At 52.6% G+C, this 18354-nt stretch overlaps 1 protein-coding gene across 1 annotated transcript in view; it reads right to left on the bottom strand.

The window, feature by feature from the left end:
• LOC118381113 (FH1/FH2 domain-containing protein 3-like) overlaps positions 1 to 18354 on the bottom strand; it is a 190649-nt gene that overhangs the window by 82939 nt on the left and 89356 nt on the right. The window contains exons 7-10 of the mRNA XM_052473174.1: positions 17557 to 17668; positions 16229 to 16323; positions 13941 to 14084; positions 13373 to 13605 (exon numbers count right to left, since the gene is read on the bottom strand). Coding sequence (XP_052329134.1) covers positions 13373 to 13605; positions 13941 to 14084; positions 16229 to 16323; positions 17557 to 17668 — 584 coding nt within the window. The remainder of the gene's footprint in view (positions 1 to 13372; positions 13606 to 13940; positions 14085 to 16228; positions 16324 to 17556; positions 17669 to 18354) is intronic.

The following is an 18354-nucleotide window of genomic DNA, read 5'->3' as shown; positions in this document are numbered from 1 at the left end:
TAACTGCCTCTAACCACTAGACCACCTGCCTCTAACCACTAGGCTACCTGCTCTAACCACTAGACTACCTGCTCTAACCACTAGACTACCTGTCTCTAACCACTAGGCTACCTGCTTTAACCACTAGGCTACCTGCCTCTAACCACTAGGCTACCTGCTCTAACCACTAGGCTACCTGCCTCTAACTACTAGGCTACCTGGGGGACCACTAGGCTACCTGCCTCTAACCACTAGGCTACCTGCCTCTAACCACTAGGCTACCTGGTCTAACCACTAGGCTACCTGCCTCTAACCACTAGGCTACCTGCTCAACCACTAGGCTACCTGCTCTAACCACTAGACTACCTGCTCTAACCACTAGGCTACCTGCTCTAACCACGAGGCTACCTGCTCTAACCACTAGACTACCTGCTCTAACCACTAGACTACCTGCTCTAACCACTAGGCTACCTGCCTCTAACCACTAAACTACCTGTTCTAACCACTAGACTACCTGCTCTAACCACGAGGCTAACTGCCTCTAACCACTAGACCACCTGCCTCTAACCACTAGGCTACCTGCTCTAACCACTAGACTACCTGCTCTAACCACTAGACTACCTGTCTCTAACCACTAGGCTACCTGCTCTAACCACTAGACTACCTGCTCTAACCACTAGGCTACCTGCTCTAACCACTAGGCTACCTGCTCTAACCACTAGGCTACCTGCTCTAACCACTAGACTACCTGCCTCTAACCACTAGACTATCTGCTCTAACCACTAGGCTACCTGCTCTAACCACGAGGCTACCTGTCTAACCACTAGACTACCTGCTCTAACCACTAGACTACCTGCTCTAACCACTAGGCTACCTGCCTCTAACCACTAAACTACCTGTTCTAACCACTAGACTACCTGCCTCTAACCACGAGGCTAACTGCCTCTAACCACTAGACCACCTGCCTCTAACCACTAGGCTACCTGCTCTAACCACTAGACTACCTGCTCTAACCACTAGACTACCTGCTCTAACCACTAGGCTACCTGCCTCTAACCACTAAACTACCTGTTCTAACCACTAGACTACCTGCTTCTAACCACGAGGCTAACTGCCTGAGTTAGACCACCTGCCTCTAACCACTAGGCTACCTGCTCTAACCACTAGACTACCTGCTCTAACCACTAGACTACCTGTCTCTAACCACTAGGCTACCTGCTCTAACCACTAGGCTACCTGCCTCTAACCACTAGGCTACCTGCTCTAACCACTAGGCTAGCCTCTAACTAACAACCTGCTCTAACCACTAGGCTACCTGCCTCTAACCACTAGGCTACCTGCCTCTAACCACTAGGCTACCTTCTAACCACTAGGCTACCTGCCTCTAACCACTAGGCTACCTGCTCTAACCACTAGGCTACCTGCTCTAACCACTAGACTACCTGCTCTAACCACTAGGCTACCTGCTCTAACCACGAGGCTACCTGCTCTAACCACTAGACTACCTGCTCTAACCACTAGACTACCTGCTCTAACCACTAGGCTACCTGCCTCTAACCACTAAACTACCTGTTCTAACCACTAGACTACCTGCCTCTAACCACGAGGCTAACTGCCTCTAACCACTAGACCACCTGCCTCTAACCACTAGGCTACCTGCTTTAACCACTAGACTACCTGCTCTAACCACTAGACTACCTGTCTCTAACCACTAGGCTACCTGCTCTAACCACTAGGCTACCTGCCTCTAACCACTAGGCTACCTGCTCTAACCACTAGGCTACCTGCCTCTAACTACTAGGCTACCTGCCTCTAACCACTAGGCTACCTGCCTCTAACCACTAGGCTACCTGCCTCTAACCACTAGGCTACCTAATCTAACCACTAGGCTACCTGCCTCTAACCACTAGGCTACCTGCTCTAACCACTAGGCTACTGCCTCTAACCACTAGGCTACCTGCCTCTAACCACTAGGCTACCTGCCTCTAACCACTAGGCTACCTAATCTAACCACTAGGCTACCTGCTCTAACCACTAGACTACCTGTCTCTAACCACTAGGCTACCTGCCTCTAACCATGAGGCCAACTGCCTCTAACCACTAGACTACCTGCCTCTAACCACTAGGCTACCTGTTCTACCACGAGGCTAACTGCCTCTAACCACTAGACTACCTGCCTCTAACCACTAGGCTACCTGTTCTACCACGAGGCTAACTGACTCTAACCACTAGACTACCTGCCTCTAACCACTAGGCTACCTGGCTCTAACCACTAGACTACCTGCTCTAACCACTAGACTACCTGCCTCTAACCATGAGGCCAACTGCCTCTAACCACTAGGCTACCTGCTCTAACCACAAGGCTACCTGCCTCCAACCACTAGACTATCTGCTCTAACCACTAGGCTACCTGCCTCTAACCATTAGGCTACCTGATCTAACCACTAGACTACCTGCTCTAACCACTAGACTACCTGCTCTAACCACTAGGCTACCTGCTCCAACCACTAGGCTACCTGCTCTAACCACTAGACTACCTGCCTCTAACCACTAGACTACCTGCTCTAACCACTAGGCTACCTGCCTCTAACCACTAGACTACCTGCTCTAACCACGATACTACCTGCTCTAACCACTAGGCTACCTGCCTCTCACCACTAGGCTACCTGCTCTAACCTGTGTGTGTGTGTGTGTGTGTGTGTGTGTGTGTGTGTGTGTGTGTGTGTGTGTGTGTGTGTGTGTGTGTGTGTGTGTGTGTGTGTGTGTGTGTGTACCAGGTGCTGTTCTGCTTCACAAGACCAGAGACACGTGTGTGACGGATGGGATAGCAATAAAACCGTGTGTGTCTGTGTGCGTTATGTTAAAGCTCCATCCATAAAACACAGTGGAGATGATTCAGCATGTATTCCCATGAGACACACACACACACACACACACACACACACACACACACACACACACACACACACACACACACACACACACACACACACACACACACACACACACACACACACACACACACACACACACACACACAGCTGCATCCATCATCACTCTACTGTCTGGACCCAGTGAACTCTGAGTGTATCTCCCAGCACACACACACACACTCATGCCTGCATACATGTTCTGCACATAGGCATGAACACACACACACGCACACACGCACACACACACGCACACACGCACACACACACACACACACACACACACACACACACACACACACACACACACACACACACACACACACACACACACACACAGAATGTTCACCATGTTCTGTGGTTAAATACATTGTAAAGCTGCATGATGAGACTCAAAGTCTCAAAGTTGCTTGAAAAAGCTCTGCTTAGTTTTTTTTGCACAGGCTGTACACACTACATCAGTCTCTCATTAAACAATTTGACAAGCTAATTGATAATGTCTTGAGTTTCACGGCGACATCCGCTTTGGCCGTAATGTCCCCTAAAAAATAAAATAAATTCCTTTGAAGAAGCTGCGTTGTGCCCTTTGTATGTAGTTAGACTCATGTATGTAGTTAGGCTCATGTATGTAGTTAGGCTCATGTATGCAGTTAGACTCATGTATGCAGTTAGGCTCATGTATGCAGTTAGACTCATGTATGCAGTTAGGCTCATGTATGCAGTTAGACTCATGTATGCAGTTAGACTCATGTATGTAGTTAGGCTCATGTATGTAGTTAGACTCATGTATGTAGTTAGACTCATGTATGTAGTTAGGCTCATGTATGTAGTTAGACTCATGTATGTAGTTAGGCTCATGTATGTAGTTAGGCTCATGTATGTAGTTAGGCTCATGTATGTAGTTAGGCTCATGTATGTAGTTAGACTCATGTATGTAGTTAGGCTCATGTATGTAGTTAGGCTCATGTATGTAGTTAGACTCATGTATGTAGTTAGACTCATGTATGTAGTTAGACTCATGTATGTAGTTAGACTCATGTATGTAGTTAGGCTCATGTATGTAGTTAGACTCATGTATGTAGTTAGACTCATGTATGTAGTTAGACTCATGTATGTAGTTAGACTCATGTATGTAGTTAGACTCATGTATGTAGTTAGGCTCATGTATGTAGTTAGACTCATGTATGCAGTTAGACTCATGTATGTAGTTAGGCTCATGTATGTAGTTAGACTCATGTATGTAGTTAGGCTCATGTATGTAGTTAGACTCATGTATGTAGTTAGACTCATGTATGTAGTTAGACTCATGTATGTAGTTAGACTCATGTATGTAGTTAGACTCATGTATGTAGTTAGACTCATGTATGTAGTTAGACTCATGTATGTAGTTAGACTCATGTATGTAGTTAGACTCATGTATGTAGTTAGACTCATGTATGTAGTTAGACTCATGTATGTAGTTAGACTCATGTATGCAGTTAGACTCATGTATGTAGTTAGACTCATGTATGCAGTTAGACTCATGTATGTAGTTAGACTCATGTATGTAGTTAGACTCATGTATGTAGTTAGACTCATGTATGTAGTTAGACTCATGTATGTAGTTAGACTTGTGTATGTAGTTAGACTCATGTATGCAGTTAGACTCATGTATGTAGTTAGACTCATGTATGTAGTTAGACTCATGTATGTAGTTAGACACCCCTTACAAAGCGGATTCAATGTTATGTTATGAAGTTATTTGGCCTAAGTGCCCATGGTGACATGAAATGTGCGATTGATTCGAACAAGTTGTTTCTTATGCTGGGCATCATTCAAGTGATAACATATGTATAATTCAGTAGTGCACTACTTTAGACCAGGGTCTATAGGGTAGTAGTGCACGACTTTAGACCAGGGCCTATAGGGTAGTAGAGCACTACTTTAGACCAGGGTCTATAGGGTAGTAATGCACTACTTTAGACCAGGGTCTATAGGGTAGTAGTGCACTACTTTAGACCAGGGTCTATAGGGTAGTAGTGCACTACTTTAGACCAGGGTCTATAGGGTAGTAGGGCACTACTTTAGACCAGGGTCTATAGGGTAGTAGGGCACTACATTAGACCAGGATCTATAGGGTAGTAGTGCACTACTTTAGACCAGGGTCTATAGGGTAGTAGGGCACTACTTTAGACCAGGATCTATAGGGTAGTAGTGCACTACTTTAGACCAGGGTCTATAGGGTAGTAGGGCACTACTTTAGACCAGGATCTATAGGGTAGTAGTGCACTACTTTAGACCAGGGTCTATAGGGTAGTAGGGCACTACTTTAGACCAGGATCTATAGGGTAGTAGTGCACTACTTTAGACCAGGATCTATAGGGTAGTAGTGCACTACTTTAGATATATAGGGTAGTAGGGCACTACTTTAGACCAGGGTCTATAGGGTAGTAGTTCACTACTTTAGACCAGGGTCTATAGGGTAGTAGTGCACTAATTTAGACCAGGATCTATAGGGTAGTAGTGCACTACTTTAGACCAGGGTCTATAGGGTAGTAGGGCACTACTTTAGACCAGGATCTATAGGGTAGTAGTGCACTACTTTAGACCAGGATCTATAGGGTAGTAGTGCACTACTTTAGACCAGGATCTATAGGGTAGTAGTGCACTACTTTAGATATATAGGGTAGTAGGGCACTACTTTAGACCAGGGTCTATAGGGTAGTAGTGCACTACTTTAGACCAGGGTCTATAGGGTAGTAGTGCACTACTTTAGACCAGGGTCTATAGGGTAGTAGGGCACTACTTTAGACCAGGATCTATAGGGTAGTAGTGCACTACTTTAGACCAGGGTCTATAGGGTAGTAGGGCACTACTTTAGACCAGGGTCTATAGGGTAGTAATGCACTACTTTAGACCAGGATCTATAGGGTAGTAGTGCACTACTTTAGATATATAGGGTAGTAGTGCACTACTTTAGACCAGGGTCTATAGGGTAGTAGTGCACTACTTTAGACCAGGGTCTATAGGGTAGTAGTGCACTACTTTAGACCAGGGTCTATAGGGTAGTAGGGCACTACTTTAGACCAGGGTCTATAGGGTAGTAATGCACTACTTTAGACCAGGATCTATAGGGTAGTAGTGCACTACTTTAGATATATAGGGTAGTAGTGCACTACTTTAGACCAGGGTCTATAGGGTAGTAAGGTACTAAATAATATATGTGTAACATTTGTTTTGGTTTAGATTGGACCATTATCATGCACCGGTATCAAAACAGGGGCGGGGGGTAAAAAGACGTGTCATCTATGCACTTAAATAGCGAATGGAGAACGTTTTTCCCCATGGTTTATTTTCATGCCAGCAAGCTAGGCTAGCTACGCCTGTTGTAAATATAAGCAATGTGTTTAATACTAGGAAAGTTGAGAAATAAAACATAGTAGGCCTAGCCAATAGAACGCTGATGGGATCCTCCTCTTTTTAGTAGAGGCCATCACTCTGTTTTCTCACGCAATTGCATAGCCTACAGTAATGTTGCGCAACATGAGCTCTCATGAAGTGTTTGACTAGATTTTTTGAGTACATTTGCTTGATGTCAGAGTGATTCAAGAATGACAATAGATTGCTGAGTACCTGGCAGTTAGCATGTTTGGTAGGCTACTAAATGACAAGCTTCAGCATCAGAGCTTGGAGAATTTGACTGCCTTCATGACTCGTGACCGCCGGTGTGGCGGTAATACGGTCACCGCAACAGCCCTAAGCAAGACATCATTACTAGTGTGTGTAGCAGGACCTCAGTACCAGTGTGTCACGCCCTGACCATGGAAAGCTTTTCATTCTCTTTGTTGGTTTAGGTCGGGGTGTGACTAGGGTGGGTCATCTAGGTGATTTATATTCCTATGTTGGCCTGGTATGGTTCCTAATCAGAGGCAGCTGTTTATCGTTGTCTCTAATTGGGGATCATATTTAGGCAGCCATCTCCCCCTTTGTGTTTTGTAGCTGCCTGTGAGCAGCCCAGAACGTCATGTTTCGTTTTTCTTCTGTTTTTTTTGGTGAGTGTATTAATTATTAAACATGTCAAATTCTACGCACGCTCCGCCTTGGTCCAATCATTATCGACGAGCGTGACACAGTGTGTGTACACGACGTCATTGAGGACTCCGTCCTTCTGCTTCCCCCGCTGGCGCAGGGTTCTTCTTTGTGGAGAAGAAGGACAAAACCCTGCGCCCGTGTATTGAATTCTGGGGCCTTAAAAACCACCACCCGCTTCCACTCATCACTTCCGCTTTCGAGCCTCTCTAGAGGCTTTACCATCTTCTCCAAGTTGGACCTCCAGAACGCCTAACATCGGACGTACGAGTGGAAGATCCCCTTTAACACGGCTAGCGGCTAGCACTACGAATACCTGGTGAAGCGTTTCGGACTGATCAACGCTGCTGCTGTGTTCCAGGCCCTGGTTAACGACGTTCTCCAATGACACGGTGAACCGGTTCGTGTTCGTCTACCTCAATGACATCCTCCTCTTTTCCTCTTGTCCTCCAGCGTCCGACATGTACTCCAGCATCTTCTGAAGAACCAGCTAATCGTCAAAACGGAGAAAAATCTAATTCCATCGCTCCACCATCTCCTTCCTTGGGAAATATCATAGCTGCAGGCAACATATAGATGGATCCTGGAAAGGTGAGAGTGGTGGCGGATTGGCTGCAATGCTTCCTGGGAATTGCACATTTCTACCGTTGGTTCATCTAGTGTTACAGCACCCTGGGATTCCCACAAATCAGTAAACACATTGTCTCCAGCTGCAGACCGAGAGTTCTTGAAATTCAAGCACCAATTCACTACAGCCCCTGTCCTCATCCATCCGGATCCGTCCCAGCAGTTTGTGATGTAGGTCGACGCATCGGACGTCGGAGTGAGGTCTGTCCTGTCCCATCGTCTCAACACCACAGAGAGGAATTACGACGTGGGGAACTGAGAACCACTCGCGGTGAAGATGATGTTGGAGGAGTGGAGGCACTGGTTAGAGGGGGCGGAAAACCCATTCATAGTATGGACAGATCACAAGAACCTGGAATATCTCCGCACCGCCAGGCGCCGCAACTCCAGGCAAGCTCGATGGGCCCTACTATTCACTTGATTCAACTTCACCATCTCCCGGGGTCCAAGAATGTGAAGCTGGATGCGCTGTCACGACTCTATAGCCCCGCTACTACACCATCAGGCCTCGAGACCATCCTTCCTACCTCTTGTCTCGTGGCTGCACTCATCTGGGGTCTAGAGAACCGCTACTACACCATCAGGCCCCGAGACCATCCTTCCTACCTCTTGTCTCGGGGCTGCATTCATCTGGGGTCTAGAGAACCGCTACTACACCATCAGGCCCCGAGACCATTCTTCCTACCTCTTGTCTCGTGGCTGCATTCATCTGGGGTCTAGAGAACCGCTACTACACCATCAGGCCCCGAGACCATCCTTCCTACCTCTTGTCTCGTGGCTGCACTCATCTGGGGTCTAGAGAACCGGGTCCGTGAGTGTTCCCAGCCGGACCCCGGTGGGAGGCCTGGCAAAACGGATCTTTGTCTCGGACTCTGCCCATTCCTCGGGTTCTGGATTAGGCTCATTCCCCTCTTGGTTCCTGACGTCTCCACGTTCGTCACTGCCTGAACGGTTTGTGCCCAGAATAAAACGCCTCGGCAAACTCCAGCTGGCCTCCTTCAACCACTTCCTGTCCCTCACCGTCCCTGGTCACATATACCCTGGACTTCGTCACTGGTCTCCCTCCATCTGATGGCAACACCACTATCCTTACGGTGGTGGACAGGTTGTCCAAAGCGTAATTTTCATTCCCTTCCCCAAGCTACCCTCAGCCAAGGAGACGGCCCAGCTCATGGTGCAGCACGTCTTCCGGATACATGGACTTCCGGTGGACATGGTCTCCGACCGTGGTCCTCAGTTCTCGTCCCGGTTCTGGAAGGCGTTGTCCACACTCATTGGGTCGTCATCCAGCCTGTCCTCTGGGTTTCACCCACAGTCTAACAGCCAGTCGGAGCAAGGCCAATCACGACCTGGAGACGACTCTTCATTGCCTCGTCCCCGCCAACCTCACCAACTGGAGCCAGTAACTCGTGTGGGTGGAATGTGCCCGCAATACCCTTCCCTGCTCAGCCACTGGTCTCTCGCCTTTCGAGTGTCGTAAGGGTTTATCAGCCCCCCGCTGCTCTTCCCTGAGTGAGAGGAAGAGGTCAGCGTACTCATCCACTGCTGTTGCCGTACCTGGAAGAAAGCCCGTTCTGCTCTTCTCAAGACAACCTCCAGGTATCGACGACAAGCGGACTGCCACCGGACCCCGGCTCCCCGTTATCGTCACGGGCAGAGAGTATGGCTGTCCACTCGGGGTCTGCCCCTCCGGGTGGAGTCCTGCAAACTTTCCCCCCATTTTATTGTCCCTTTCCCCATCTCTAAGATCCTTAGCCCCTCTGCTGTTCATCTTCTGTTGCCCAGCACCCTCCATATACATCCCACGTTTCATGTATCAAGGATAAAACCTCTGTCTCACAGCCCTCTGCCTCCTGTTTTCAGGACCACCCCTCTCCCCCGTCTCATCGAAGGCCATCCGGCATACACAGTGAGACGTCTCCTGAGTGTTTGACCTCGGGGCTGGGGATTCCAGTACCTGTTGGTTGACTGGGAGGGGTATGGTTCAGAGGAGAGGTGCTGTCACACCCTGATCTGTTTTGCCTGTTTTGTGCTTGTCTCCACCCACTTCCAGGTGTCGCCTATTTCCCCCACATGTGCATTCATACCTCTGTTTGTCTGTTGCCAGTGCGTCTTGTCTCGTCAAACATACCAGCGTGTTTTTTCTCTCTCGTCCTGTTTTCTAGTTCTTCCGGTTTTGACCAATCTGCCTGCCCTGACCCTGAGCCTGCCTGCCGTTCTGTACCTGTCTGACTCTGCACTTGATTACTGACCTCTGCATGTCTTTATCCCCCTGTTTGGTCATTAAACATCTGTGATTCGAACTGTCTGCATCTGGGTCATCCTGAGTCATGATAGTCAGTACTCAGACAGTCTCATATAATCTGCCCTCTGTCTATTGAAGGGCTGTAACCTTGTGCCCTCTACCCACTTTATAGTCTCCCCTTCTCTCCAGTCTCCCCTTCTCTCTAGTCTCCCATACTCTCTAGTCTCCCATACTCTCTAGTCTCCCATACTCTCTAGTCTCCCCTACTCTCCAGTCTCCCCTACTCTCTAGTCTCCCATACTCTCTAGTCTCCCATACTCTCCAGTCTCCCATACTCTCCAGTCTCCCATACTCTCCAGTCTCCCCTTCTCTCTAGTCTCCCATACTCTCTAGTCTCCCATACACTCCAGTCTCCCATACTCTCCAGTCTCCCATACTCTCCAGTCTCTCTAGTCTCCCATACTCTCCAGTCTCCCTTCTATCTAGTCTCCCCTTCTCTCCAGTCTCTCCAGTCTCCCATACTCTCCAGTCTCTCTAGTCTCCCATACTCTCCAGTCTCCCCTTCTCTCTAGTCTCCCCTTCTCCCCTTCTCTTTAGTCTCTCCAGTCCCTCCAGTCTCCCCTTCTCTCCAGTCTCTCTTCTCTCCAGTCTCTCTTCTCTCCAGTCTCCCCTTCTCTCCAGTCTCCCCTTCTCTGTAGTCTCCCCTTCTCTCTAGTCTCCCCTTCTCTCTAGTCTCCCCTTCTCTCTAGTCTCCCCTTCTCTGTAGTCTCCCCTTCTCTGTAGTCTCCCCTTCTCTGTAGTCTCCCCTTCTCTCCAGTCTCCCCTTCTCTGTAGTCTCCCCTTCTCCCCTTCTCTCTAGTCTCCCCTTCTCCCCTTCTCTCTAGTCTCCCCTTCTCTCCAGTCTCCCCTTCTCTCTAGTCTCCCCTTCTCTCCTCTCCCCTCTCTAGTCTCCCCTTCTCTTCTCTCTAGTCTCCCCTTCTCTTCTCTCTAGTCTCCCCTTCTCTCCAGTCTCCCCTTCTCTGTAGTCTCCCCTTCTCCCCTTCTCTCTAGTCTCCCCTTCTCTCCAGTCTCCCCTTCTCTCCAGTCTCCCCTTCTCTCTAGTCTCCCCTTCTCTCCAGTCTCCCCTTCTCCCCTTCTCTGTAGTCTCCCCTTCTCTCTAGTCTCCCCTTCTCCCCTTCTCTGTAGTCTCCCCTCCAGTCTCCCCTTCTCTCCAGTCTCCCCTTCGCTCTAGTCTCCCCTTCTCTCCAGTCTCCCCTACTCTCCAGTCTCCCCTTCTCTGTAGTCTCCCCTTCTCTCTAGTCTCCCCTTCTCACCTTCTCTCCAGTCTCCCCTTCTCTCCAGTCTCCCCTTCTCTGTAGTCTCCCCTTCTCCCATTCTCTGTAGTCTCCCCTTCTCTCTAGTCTCCCCTTCTCTCCAGTCTCCCCTTCTCTGTAGTCTCCCCTTCTCTGTAGTCTCCCCTTCTCCCCTTCTCTGTAGTCTCCCCTTCTCTCCAGTCTCCCCTTCTCTCTGTAGTCTCCTTCTCTCAGTCTCCCCTTCTCTCTCTCAGTCTCCTCCCCTTCTCTCCAGTCTCCCTTCTCTCTTCTCTCAGTCTCCCCTTCTCCAGTCTCCCTCTCTCTCAGTCTCCCCTTCTCTCTAGTCTCCCCTTCTCTCTAGTCTCCCCTTCTCTGTAGTCTCCCCTTCTCCCATTCTCTGTAGTCTCCCCTTCTCTCCAGTCTCCCCTTCTCTCCCCTTCTCTGTAGTCTCCCCTTCTCTGTAGTCTCCCCTTCTCCCTTCTCTGTAGTCTCCCCTTCTCTCTCAGTCTCCCCTTCTCTCAGTCTCCCCTCTCTCTCTAGTCTCCCCTTCTCTCTAGTCTCCCCTTCTCTCCAGTCTCCCCTTCTCTCCAGTCTCCCCTTCTCCCCTTCTCTGTAGTCTCCCCTCTCTTCTCTCAGTCTCCCCTTCTCCTCCCATTCTCTCCTCCCCTTCTCTCTAGTCTCCCCTTCTCTCTTCTCTCAGTCTCCCCTTCTCTCAGTCTCCCTTCTCCCTTCTCTCTAGTCTCCCCTTCTCTCTAGTCTCCCCTTCTCTCCAGTCTCCCCTCTCTCTCTGTAGTCTCCCCTTCTCTCTAGTCTCCCCTTCTCTCCAGTCTCCCTTCTCCCAGTCTCCCTTCTCCTTCTCTGTAGTCTCCCCTTCTCTCTCTCCCTTCTCTCTAGTCTCCCCTTCTCCCCTTCTCTCTAGTCTCCCCTTCTCTCCAGTCTCCCCTTCTCTCTCAGTCTCCCCTTCTCTTCTCAGTCTCCCCTTCTCTGTAGTCTCCCCTTCTCTCTAGTCTCCCCTCTCTCTCCCCTTCTCTTCTCTCAGTCTCCCCTTCTCTGTAGTCTCCCCTTCTCTCCAGTCTCCCCTTCTCTCTAGTCTCCCCTTCTCCCCTTCTCACCAGTCTCCCCTTCTCTGTAGTCTCCCCTTCTCTCCAGTCTCCCCTTCTCTCTAGTCTCCCCTTCTCCCCTTCTCTCCAGTCTCCCCTTCTCTCCCATACTCTCCAGTCTCCCCTTCTCTCCCATACTCTCCAGTCTCCCCTTCTCTCCAGTCTCTCTAATCTCCCCTTCTCTCTAGTCTCCCCTTCTCTCCAGTCTATCTAGTGTCCCCTTCTCTTTAGTCTCCCCTTCTCCCCTTCTCTCCAGTCTCTCTAGTCTCCCCTTCTCTCCAGTCTCCCCATCTCTCCAGTCTCCCAGTCTCTCCAGTATCCCCTTCTCTCCAGTCTCCCCTTCTCTCCAGTCCCTCCAGTCTCCCCTTCTCTCCAGTCTCTCTTCCCTCCAGTCTCTCTTCTCTCCAGTCTCTCCAGTCTCCCCTTCTCTCCAGTCTCCCTTCTTTCCAGTCTCCCTTCTCTCCAGTCTCCCTTTCAATACAGTCTCTCCAGTCTCCCAGTCTCTTCAGTCTCCCCTTCTCTCCAGTCTCCCCTTCTCTCCAGTCTCCCCTTCTCTCCAGTCTCCCCTGCTCTCCAGTCTCCCCTTCTCTCCAGTCTCCCCTTCTCTCCCCCTCTCTCCACTCTCCCCTTCTCTCCAGTCTCCCCTTCTCTCCAGTCTCCCCTTCTCTCTCCAGTCTCCCCTGCCTGCTCTCTCAGTCTCCCTTCTCTCCCCCTCTCTCCAGTCTCCCCTCTCTCAGTCTCCCCTGCTCTCCAGTCTCCCCTCTCTCCAGTCTCCCTTCTCTCCAGTCTCCCCCTCTCTCCAGTCTCCCCCTCTCTCAGTCTCCCCTTCTCCCCCCTTCTCTCCAGTCTCCCCTTCTCTCCAGTCTCCCCTGCTCTCCAGTCTCCCCCTTCTCTCCAGTCTCCCCTCTCTCCAGTCTCCCCTCTCTCCAGTCTCCCTCCCCCTCTCTCCAGTCTCCCCTCTCTCCAGTCTCCCCTTCTCTCCAGTCTCCCCTTCTCTCCAGTCTCCCCTGCCCTCCAGACTCCCCTTCTCTCCAGTCTCCCCCTCTCTCCAGTCTCCCCCTCTCTCCAGTCTCCCCCTCTCTCCAGTCTCCCCTTCTCTCCAGTCTCCCCTTCTCTCCCCCTCCCTCTCACCTCTTGCTCATGTCTTCTCCTCCTTGTCCCTTGAAGGGTTGGAACCCGGGGTGTTGAGTGGACGGGCTGCAGGGGGAGGCGTTCCCAGACCGCCCGAGAGATGCTCTGCGGCTCCGCCTCCTCTCCAGGCCCCTCCTCTTGTCCCCGAAGCTGGCGCGGCGGCGGTCCTTGAGGCCAGAGAGCCCTGTGGGCGGATTAGATTCATCGTCGCCATCCTCATGACGTAGAGTCGCCTGAAAAGGGAGAAGAAAGGAGAAAGGATGAAATGAAGAAGGATGATGTGGATATTTAGAAAAAACGTCTTGATCTCTTCTTTATTATATTCTATATATACATATATATTCTCCTATTTCTTCAGGTTTATCTTGGACATAAATGTGGTCTATGAAAAATCAGGATTATCAGCCAAAACTGTGCCATTGTGTATCCCTGTGTATGTGTGTGCGTGTGTGTGTGTGTATCGTGTGTGTGTGTGTGTGTGTGTGTGTGTGTGTGTGTGTGTGTGTGTGTGTGTGTGTGTGTGTGTGTGTGTGTGTGTGTGTGTGTGTGTGTGTGTGTCGTGTCTCACCTCGTAGATATTGAGTTGCTCCATCAGGTCCAGGTCAGTTCCTCTCCTCCCCAGGAACCTCTTAGCTACAGCCTCCATCCTCTGGTCCTCCAACCCATCCACCATGTCATAGAAGGAGTCCTGGTCAGGTAACGCTGACAGGGTCTGAGAGGAGGGGAGGAGGGAGGAGGGAGGGGGAAGGAGGGGGAGGGGAGGAAGGGGAGGGGAAGGAGTGGGGAGGGGGGGGAAGGAGGGGAGAGGGGGAGGAGGGAGGGAGGGGGAGGGGGAGGGGGGGAAGGAGGGGGAGGGATGGGGGGGAGGGGGGGGAAGGAGTGGGGAGGGATGGGGAGGGGGAAGGAGGGGATGGGAGGAGGAGGAGGGGAGGAGGAGGGAGAGGGGGAGGAGGGGGAGGGAGGGGATGGAGGGGGAGGGAGGGAGGAGGAGGGGGGGGAGGGAGGGAGGGGGAGGAGGGAGTGGGAAGGGAGGAGGAGAGGGAGGGGGAGGGGGAGGGGGAAGGAGTGGGGAGGAAGAGGGAAGGAGGGGAGGGGAGGGAGGGGAAGGAGGGAGGGGAGGAGGGAGAGGGGGAGGAGGAGGGGAGGGGGAGGAAGAGGGAAGGAGGGAGGGGAGGGAGGGGAAGGAGGGGAGGGGAGGAGGGAGGGGGGGAGGAGGAGGGAGGAGGGGAGGGGGGGAGGGGAGGGGAGGGGAGGGAAAGGAGGGAGAGGGGGGGAGGAGGGAGAGGGGAGGGAGGGGAGGGGATGGGGTGGGGAGGGAGGGGAAAGGATTGGGAGAGGGGGAGGAGGAGGGGAGGGAGGGAGGGGAGGGGAAGGGAGGAGGAGGGAGGGAGGGAGGGGGAGGGGAGGGAGGGGGAAGGGGGGGGGAGGAGGAAGGAGGGGGAGGGGGAGGGGAGGAGGAGGGAGAGGGGAGGAGGGGAAGGGGAAGAGGGGGAGGGAGGAGGGGAGGGGAGGAGGGAGGGGGGTGGGTAAGGAGGGGAGAGGGGGAGGAGGAGGGGAGGAGGGAGAGGGGAGGAGGGGAAGGGGAAGGAGGGGGAGGGGGAAGGAGTGGGGAGGAGGAGGGGAGGGGAGGGGAGGAGGAAGGGGGAGGAGGAGGGGAGGAGGAGGAGGGGAGGAGGAGGGGAGGGGAGGGGAGGGGGGGAGGGGAGGGAGGAGGAGAGGGGAGGGGAGGAGGAGGGGAGGGGGAGAGGGGAGGAGGAGGGGGAGGAGGAGGGGAGGAGGAGGAGAGGGGAGGGGAGGAGGAGGAGGGAGGAGGGTAGGAGGAGGGTAGGAGGAGGGGAGGAGGAGGGAGGAGGGGGAGGAGGGGGAGGGGGGAGGAGGGTAAGGAGTGGGAGAGGGGAGGAGGAGGGGAGGAGGAGGGGAGGAGGGTAAGGAGTGGGAGAGGGGGGAGGAGGGGAGGAGGGGGGAGGAGGGTAAGGAGTGGGAGAGGGGAGGAGGAGGAGGAGGAGGGTAAGGAGTGGGAGGGGGAGGGGAGGGGGAGGAGGGTAAGGAGTGGGGAGGAGGGTAAGGAGGGGGAGAGGGGAGGAGGAGGGGAGGAGGGGAAGGAGGGAGAGGAGAGGGGAGGAGGGGAGGAGGGTAAGGAGGGGAGAGGGGAGGAGGAGGGGAGGAGGGTAAGGAGGGGAGGGGGGAGGAGGGGAGGAGGGTAAGGAGTGGGAGAGGGGAGGAGGAGGGGGGAGGAGGGGGAGTGGGAGAGGGGAGAAGGAGGGAGGAGGAGGGGAGGAGGGAGGGTAAGGGAGTGGGAGAGGGGAGGAGGAGGGGAGGAGGAGGGAGGAGGGAGGGTAAGGAGTGGGAGAGGGGGAGGAGGAGGGGAGGAGGAGGAGGGTAAGGAGTGGGAGAGGGGAGGAGGAGGGGAGGAGGGGAAGGAGTGGGAGAGGGGAGGAGGAGGGGAGGAGGGTAAGGAGTGGGAGAGGGGAGGAGGAGGGGAGGAGGAGGAGTGGGAGAGGGGAGGAGGAGGGGAGGAGGAGGGGAGGAGGAGGGTAAGGGAGTGGGAGAGGGAGGAGGAGGGGAGGAGGAGGGTAAGGAGTGGGAGAGGGGAGGAGGAGGGGAGGAGGAGGGGAGGAGGAGGGTAAGGAGTGGGAGAGGGAGGAGGGGAGGAGGGGAGGGGAGGAGGGGAGGGGAGGAGGAGGGGAGGAGGAGGAGGGGAGGAAGAGGGGAGGAGGAGGGGGAGGGGAGGAGGAGGGGAGGAGGAGGAGGGGAGGGGAGGAGGAGGGGAGGAGGAGGAGGGGAGGGGAGGAGGAGGGAGGTGTGAATTTGTGTGTTGAATGATAGATGATGTCATAAGCAATGTGGCACCAGTACCTTGTTGATGAGGGTCATACCGTAGACCAGCAGCTCTGTGTCCACTCCATCCTTCTCATCTAAGATCTCCATGGCATTAGACCACTGCTTACAACCTGGACAAACACCAGTCAATAAGATATCAATCATTCTTTCATTTGACCGTCGAGCCTATTGGTCACTTAACCAATCCATGACTCAAACACTCAATTTATCAAGACAGACAGACAGACAGACAGACAGACAGACAGACAGACAGACAGAGCGACAGACGGAGCGACAGACAGACAGACGGAGCGACAGACAGACTGAGCGACAGACAGACAGACAGACAGACAGAAAGACAGACAGACAGACGGAGCGACAGACAGACAGACAGACAGACAGACAGACAGACAGACAGACAGACAGACAGACAGACAGACAGACAGACAGACAGACAGACAGACAGACAGACAGACAGACAGACAGACAGACAGACAGACAGACAGACAGACAGACAGACAGACAGACAGACAGACAGACAGACAGACGGAGCGACAGATAGACGGAGCGACAGACAGACAGACGGAGCGACAGACAGACAGACAGACAGACAGACAGACAGACAGACAGACGGAGCGACAGACAGACAGACAGACAGACAGACAGACAGACAGACAGACAGACAGACAGACAGACAGACAGACAGACAGAGCAGACAGAGCGACAGACAGACAGACAGACAGACAGACAGACAGACAGACAGACAGAGCGACAGACAGACAGACAGACAGACAGACAGACGGAGACAGACAGACAGACAGACAGACAGACAGAGCGACAGACAGACAGACAGAGCGACAGACAGACAGACAGACAGACAGACAGACAGACAGACAGACAGACAGACAGACAGACAGACAGACAGACAGACAGAGCGACAGACAGACAGACAGACAGACAGACAGACAGACAGACAGACAGAGACGGAGCGACAGACAGACAGACAGACAGACAGACGGACAGACGACAGACAGACAGACAGACAGACAGACAGACAGACAGACAGACGACAGACAGACGACAGACAGACAGACAGACAGACAGACAGACAGACAGACAGACGGCGGGACAGACAGACAGACAGACAGACAGACAGCGACAGACAGACAGACAGACAGACAGACAGACAGACAGACAGACAGACAGACAGACGGAGCGACAGACAGACAGACAGACAGACAGACAGACAGACGGAGCGACAGACAGACAGACAGACAGACAGACAGACAGACAGACGGAGCGACAGACAGACAGACAGACAGACAGACAGACAGACAGACAGAGCGACAGACTGAACGTGGTACCTCTCTTGGTGTCTACAGTAGTGACGGCCTCTATAAGCAGAGAGGCGTTGGACTCTGAGTATTCCACAAACACCAGCAACAACTTCAGAGCAGTCTTCACCACCAGGCGGAACTGAGACACAGACAGGATCAGTCAGACAGGGTCAGTCAGACAGGATCAGTCAGACAGGATCAGTCAGAGAGGATCAGTCAGACAGGATCAGTCAGAGAGGATCAGTCAGACAGGATCAGTCAGACAGGATCAGTCAGACAGGATCAGTCAGACAGGATCAGTCAGACAGGATCAGTCAGACAGGATCAGTCAGACAGGATCAGTCAGACAGGATCAGTCAGACAGGATCAGTCAGACAGGATCAGTCAGACAGGGTCAGTCAGACAGGATCAGTCAGACAGGATCAGTCAGACAGGGTCAGTCAGACAGGATCAGTCAGACAGGATCAGTCAGACAGGATCAGTCAGACAGGATCAGTCAGACAGGATCAGTCAGACAGGGTCAGTCAGACAGGATCAGTCAGACAGGATCAGTCAGACAGGATCAGTCAGACAGGATCAGTCAGACAGGGTCAGTCAGACAGGGTCAGTCAGACAGGGTCAGTCAGACAGGATCAGTCAGACAGGGTCAGTCAGACAGGATCATTCAGACAGGGTCAGTCAGACAGGATCATTCAGACAGGGTCAGTCAGACAGGATCAGTCAGACAGGGTCAGTCAGACAGGATCAGTCAGACAGGGTCAGTCAGACAGGGTCAGTCAGACAGGATCAGTCAGACAGGGTCAGTCAGACAGGATCATTCAGACA

This window comes from Oncorhynchus keta, chromosome 20, assembly GCF_023373465.1.
Source record: "Oncorhynchus keta strain PuntledgeMale-10-30-2019 chromosome 20, Oket_V2, whole genome shotgun sequence".
Lineage (NCBI taxonomy): Eukaryota > Metazoa > Chordata > Actinopteri > Salmoniformes > Salmonidae > Oncorhynchus > Oncorhynchus keta.
Note: the sequence above shows the minus strand (reverse complement) of the source record. Positions and strands in the feature narration are given on the sequence as shown.